At 48.6% G+C, this 6,555-nt stretch overlaps 1 protein-coding gene across 8 annotated transcripts in view; it reads right to left on the bottom strand.

Moving 5' to 3' along the window:
• NFASC (neurofascin) overlaps positions 1-6,555 on the bottom strand; it is a 61,445-nt gene that overhangs the window by 34,209 nt on the left and 20,681 nt on the right. For 4 of the 8 annotated variants that reach the window (XM_009646939.1, XM_009647091.1, XM_009647162.1 and 1 more), the window contains 5 exons: positions 5,968-6,069; positions 5,667-5,864; positions 3,373-3,443; positions 2,530-2,752; positions 364-479 (listed from right to left, as the gene is read on the bottom strand). In XM_009646939.1, coding sequence (XP_009645234.1) covers positions 364-479; positions 2,530-2,752; positions 3,373-3,443; positions 5,667-5,864; positions 5,968-6,069 — 710 coding nt within the window. The remainder of the gene's footprint in view (positions 1-363; positions 480-2,529; positions 2,753-3,372; positions 3,444-5,666; positions 5,865-5,967; positions 6,070-6,555) is intronic. The other 4 variants (XM_009647018.2, XM_009647234.1, XM_009647310.1 and 1 more) reach the window with 1 other exon arrangement.

The raw sequence follows: 6,555 nt of genomic DNA, 5'->3' as shown, positions 1-6,555 counted from the left end.
CCCCCCGGTCCCTCTCTGGATGGAGAAGGGCAGCCCCACTTGCTTGGTCTGAGCACCCCAGATCCTGCGGGCAGGCACTGGGAAGGACCAGCCCAGCCCCGAGCCCTGGGGGAGCGATGGGAGATGTCCCCAGCCCCATCCAGGCGCCACAAAGAGCAAACAGTGGACCTTCATTTTTGGTGCTGCTCCAGAGCAGAACTCAGCCCCCATGGTCCGCACCCCAGCCATGGCAAAAGGGTCCTGATGGCTGGAGGAGTTTTCTGTCATCCCCATGGCAGGCAGCTCCATCACTGGGGCCGCCTCGCCTTGTGAGAAGGTTAGCTGTATTAATAGTCAGTGCCGAAGAGATTTGGGTTTGCTCACTCTGTACTCCTTGAGCTGTCCCTGGATGGTGTCCAGGTGCACTCGGGTCCAGGTCAGCGCAATGGCAGTGCTGTTTAAAACTCTTATCCTAACATCTGTAGGCGCAGCCTTGGGATCTGAGCATTTGGGGATAAAGCACAGTGTACGTCAGGCCCTGGAGGTCAGACAGACAGACAGACGGACGCCCCTCTGTCCCCCTTGCCATGGTTTTCCCATTGCAGCATTGCCAGGCTGCTGCAAACCTGGCGAGCAGTGGCCCTGTGCACCGGCCCTGCCATCTGCTGGTATCCCGGCTGCCGGCAGCGCTTTCCTGGGGGTAATCATCTCCTTTTCTCCCTCCTTAAATTCAATTTCTGAGGATTTCTAAACTCGATAACATAAAGCAGGAGCAACAGGCCAACCCTCAGCTTCCTGGCTGCCCTCGTTTGGGGTGAGCAGACCCTATGACCCTGCAAATACCCAGAATAGCATCACTTACCTCCATCGCCCCCCTTGCTTTCTCCCTGATGTGTGCATGCTCTAAAAGCTGACTGTTGGGGGTTTTTTTAGCCAGTGCTTCCACCAGAAAGAGGTAAAAAACCCCAAAAACCCAACCCCATACCTCAGCCAGCCAGCTGGCACAAGATTATTCATGATCCAGTTAATAGCAGGGCTTCCTACGTGCTGCTGCAAGAGCTCCTGGTAGCACAAGGGTGGGCTCTGGCCCGTGTCCCTCTCCCAGGGAAGGGGAGCACAGCGTGACCCTGCTGCTGGCAGATCCAGGCCCCTCCTGCTGGCCACTGTCAGACCCAAGTTACAAAACCACCCATGATTTCCACATCTGTTAATCTGAATTTGGCCAGAACCGGCTGTTGATCCAGTTGGGTTTTTAACCTCTGCTTTACGGATCACCTGCTTGTATGTAGAAATCTGCAGTTATTTGTGAAGCAATTCAGACGTGACAGGGCAGGGACTAGGGGGTTTTTGTTTATTTTGGGCTGGTTTTTTTTAACTTGTCCCACCCCTTGGGCTACAGGCAGGAAGCTTTGGTCTCCCTGGTTTTCCTCCATGTGAAGCACATATGGGCAGGCTCATTCAGATCCTCCCAAACCTCAAAATTATTGCACAAGTTTTCAACTGAAACTAGAAAAAACCAAACCCTGGTAGTGCCCAGACAGGTAATGCAGAGATGATGGGGCAGCTGGGTGGAGCTTTCCCAGTAACAGCCAGCTTTGCTTCCAGTGCTCAGTTCTTACCCTGATTCCCATCATTTCTGCCCAGCTTCCTTCGGGTTGCCCTGTCTCCACTGGGAGATGATGCCCAGTCGGAGGATGTGTCCGAGCACCAAGATTGCAGATTTTCTTGAAACTGCTGTGCCCTGTCTGTGCCTCCTTGGGTTCAAGCCTGGAGTCATGGGTCGTTTGCTGGCTTTTCCACCTTATTTCTTGGTAATCCTAACGTCACACAGCCAGGGACCCCCCACTGATGCTGCAGTGCAAGGAACTAATACATATTTCTTTAAAAATGAAGCTGTTGGCAGTAAACCACATTATCCTAACAGGAGGAGGATAATCATCATTCGGAGTCTTGGTTCCTAGAGGCACAAAAGGTGATACCAGTAGCCCAGAAAGAAGGTGAAAAGAGAGTTAACCAAGCTGGGCAGCTGTTCTGCGTGACCAGAGGAGAGCTTTAAAGAAAGATAAGCTGAGCTAATGGCTTGTTGCAAACAGGAGCTCAAGCTGGGACTTAGCTGGGGCCTTATCAGAGAGGCACAAGAATCCAGTCCAGGATGAACCAAGGCCCTTTTGGTCATTTGTAGCACTTCTCATCCAAGATGAAACCAGTGCTCTACTGGTGTCAGGGGCAAAAAATTTAGTATGGTTTGCTGGAATAGAGCCAGAGCTCATCTCAAATGAAATCTTACTGTCTTCCACATTCAAAGTGTTATCTGGGTATTACAAGGAGCAAGGGAGAGGCCAAGTGACTCAGGTTATGCAGGCAGCCGCAGGCAGAACCCAGGACAGAACCTCACGGCCAAGTCTTTTCTTCCAATACCTGGAACTGGATTTTTGTGCCAAATCAAGCAGTGCTATGAATGTGTCCCAGGCACAGGTGCCAACCCACTGACCTTGGGTGGGATCCCGTCCTTCTGAAACACTTACAATCTCTGGCTGAGAAAATACTCACAATCTTCCCCTGAGTAGCCAATGACGGTGTCAGGCTCTGGTGCTCTACCAAAGTCGTTCTCTGCCTGCACTTTGATCTCGTAGGGGACATAGATGGGGGTGTTCCAGACGACGTGCCTCGGTGTCTTCACTGTCTCATTGTACCAGCTCCCTCGGGGGTCCCTTCGCCTCCATCTCACGATGTACCTGAGGTTGGGCCCATAAGCTTGAGTTGCATTCAGAGGCTTAACGGAGCAAAACAGAAAAAGAGAGTGAGAAGGAGAAAGAGCAACTGTATTTCTCTGCCATGGAGCTCCAAAAAGTTCTGTTCAGCAGCTGGTTCTTATTTCATGCTCCATCAGCATATCTCGAAGGAGGTCAAAACTTATGTTTGCAGAGAGAGACACCCCTAGTCCTTGCCCTCCAGATGCAAGGCAGGACCAAGAACCACATCCTTATATTCCAGGCCATACTCCCGCTGCAATTGCTATCGTCCTTATAGATGCTGGCTTATTTGTGGATGACACCTGCTGGTCCATGAAGAAAAGCAAGAGCTGCTCTGTAAGCCCTATATACTGCTTAAGGAATCAGACTCTCTGAGCATCCTCCCTCACCTGTATCTGTGATCCAGCATCTTTTCTTTGGCTTAAAGAGTTGCAAATTATTGGTTTTATCACAAACCTTCTCCTAGGCACTGACAGTGGCCTCTCTAGTAGATGCATCTTCTGCTTTTTATTTCCTTTAAGATGACTGAGGTTACGGTATTCTGTGTGGGACATCACATTGCTGAGCTCTCTGTATCTCAGCATCTGTGACCGTAATGGTAAGATGCTGGGTGGCTGTCAAGCATCGAAGAAGAACTCACCGTCCAGGTTATCTCCATGTTGTTTTTTTGGGTCCCTGCACCTTGAACTCCTGTTGGGTTAATTTCAGGACCTGGAATTCACATTAAAAAAAAAAAACAAACTGCAGTTTATAATGTTGAAAAACGACCATTTGAGTGGTTAAAAACCCTTTGCTGTGCAAGGCAGAAGTATTTCCAAGGCAGAAGTTAATGGCCTGATTTTTCCAGAAGTTCCCATTCAGGTTAATGGAACATGAGACTCTCAGCACTCTTGGAAACCAGGGCATTTATTTAGGAGCCTCTTTTTTTTTTTTCCCCAAAATGTCCTAAATCTTTGAAAGACAGCCCCTGTGAAGCAACCCCAGGAGCCAAGTCTGACACTTTTGAAATCTGAAACAAGAAGAGTAATGTCAAAAGCCAACACTAGATGCCAGTAGATATTAGAGAAGCATCTCTGCAATGGTTAAATTAAATGCAGTAAAACTACTAAGCTTCTTGTGAATTCCTCATACATATTTTCCCAGGTATTCTACAACGTACACAGCACCAGGCAAACAAACTGAAGACACGAGTCCTGATCATGGGCTGGAGCACACTTTACTCCTGCATCGATCTGGGGTCCTGGCCAGCTCTAGCAGTGGACAATGAATTAGGGATTTTGGAACAAATTGGCCAGTTTATACTTGAATCCAATTTGCCAAGACTTTTCTGAGCTTCCTGTGGTCAGAGAGGATGAAAGACTTTCTAAGAAAGCTTCTTCCCCTTCTCTTTTCTCCTGGACCGCTTTATGATCTGAGAAACTCTGGTGAGATCTTAGCCTTAGTGTAAGGAGTCAGATGGTTAGGCGGGATGATTAGGCAGCACTGTCCATACTTGGGAACTCCTACATAGCTGAGGTGGGGAGCAAGAACGGGAACAATCAGTTGTCCCCTGACAGCCTTAGAACATACCTTATCCGGATTGTAACCTGAGTGATGTGGTACCAGCGTTACTGGAATTCCAGTAATTACTGACACTGATTGTGGCCCGGATGGAAATTTACTGATGACTAAAGCCAATCATCTCACGACCTTATAAAACAGTGGTCCTAAGTGAGACCCTCTGAGGTCCCCTTGACCGCAGCGGGCTGCAGCCAGCATCTCTCTCCAAGTGGGACGCCTCTCAGCGTTTGCTAAGATCGGAGGTCCATCGCTGAAGACCGACAGTGGAGCCCTTCACTCCTTGAGGCTCAACCCTTGCCCATTGAGAAATGCCGACACACTCAACGTGAGTATTTCACTGAACTCAAGGGGAAGTTTTAGTGGGTTCACCCTTATATACATTATATATAAATATAGTCATGTCTGTGTGTATGCATGTGTGTATTGATTTAAGGAGTCTGTAGATGTATGATTTAATTACAAAGTGAGCCGTATACTGCTGATACACATATATATATATTTTTCCTTAAACATAAAATATTGACCAAGTCTGAGACTAAGATTGGACCCAACCACACCTAGGCTTCTCTCTGAGGAGTTTAGAAAGCAAGAAGGTCTGCTCTGAACCTCATGACTCAACGGGAGGATTCTCCTTACCCTCTGCACCCACGATCTCTCTGTGAATCATTCTAACTCGAGTGTAACTTGGTTTTCCTGTGTGTGCCTCTTCCATGCAGTAACAGAGTGAACTTTGCCATCTTTGAGTCTTTAACTGAGTCGCTGTTGTGATTAATTTTGTCAAATCACTTCGTTAATCGATGGATGATTGAGCGCGACTAAAATATCACAATCAAATCCTGCAATTTGCCATAAAGGCACAAATAAATTCCAAACTGCTACTAAATCAAATTGTGCAAAGTCACTCATTCGTGACACCAGGCTTCCCTTCAACAGATTCTGCTGGAATGACCTTTGCGTAAATCTTTCCATTTGAGTTTTGCTGCTCTGTGGAATATCACTCATAGGCTCAAGGATGCAATATATAAAATTACAGCCCAGCACACCCATGGACCAGCTCATTCCCTCACCTGTGTAAATCTGTTTCTGTTATAGGAGCTGTGATCATAGACCACAAGGGAAGAGGCTGCATGGAGAGAGGTGGCCAGATGCTAGGAGCAATATCAAGCAATGTTGACCCTGGTCGAGTCCTTATCCCTGGGGGTATTTAAAACCCAGGCAGACAAGGTGCTTAGGGCCAGGGTTTAGTGGTGGGATGGCAGGGTTAGGGGAACGGTTGGACTTGATGATCTTAAAGGTCTTTTCCAACCTAAACAATTCTATAATTCTATGATTCTAAGTCACCATGGCGAGAGGGACTCGTTGGACGGTACTCACGTGCCCCGTTGGTCTGATATCGTTCAGAGGGCACGCTGGGCAGGCTGCTGCCCACATCATTCACCGCAATCACCCGAAACTGGTAGTTGACGTATGGAGAGAGGCTCAGGACGGCCGAGTTGACGCTCCCAGGGTACCTGGAGTGGTTATGCCACATGCCAGGTTGGAACCGGTCCTCCTCAAACTGGACAATGTAGTCTGGGGGAGAGGATGGAGATGTGGGGTTAAGGGCTCGGCTCACAGGGAAAGTTTTCCCTCCGTCATGTGGGAGGGATACAGGGCAGAGGGTCTGGCGGCTGACCTGTGATGGGACTGTTATTGTCATCTCCGGGAATCCACGTCAACCGCACACTCCTCTCAGCCAGGTCTGTCAGCTCCAAGTCACGGGGCCGGTCGGGTCGTTCTGTTGGCCGAGTAATGAAACAAATTAGGCTGGGATTGTCCCAGGAGCTGGGAGTCCCAGTTCCCATTACTTCTCCTGAGAGGGGAAGCCCTGGCTGTCTTAGTCCAGACCCATGGGAGGACACGTGCCCTGTGGCGTGATTCACGTCCTGCAGCTCTTGGTGGACCAATGCAATTTTTTAAATACAACTGTGCTTACGTACTAATTGTGCCTTGCCTTCAAACCCTACCCACTCCCTTTACAACCGGTGTTACCTGGTGGTGGAAGCACGATATAGTGGCTTAGCAGGGGGATAGATGATCTTACAACAAACTACACGCAGCTGCCCAAAAAATAAATGCAAACAAACAGAACAGAAAGGACCCAAAGCCTCAATGAAAATACAGACTTGTTTGAGATGCTCTGGTACAATTCTGCTTTCTTTATCTGGTCACAACCCACATGGTCACGCAGAACCAGCTCATGTGATAACAGCAATTTCTTTCC

Source organism: Egretta garzetta, unplaced genomic scaffold (assembly GCF_000687185.1).
Source record: "Egretta garzetta isolate BGI_Z169 unplaced genomic scaffold, ASM68718v1 scaffold640, whole genome shotgun sequence".
Classification (NCBI taxonomy): Eukaryota; Metazoa; Chordata; class Aves; order Pelecaniformes; family Ardeidae; genus Egretta; species Egretta garzetta.
The sequence above is the reverse complement of the archived record's forward strand: the minus strand, read 5'-3'. Positions and strand labels throughout refer to the sequence as shown.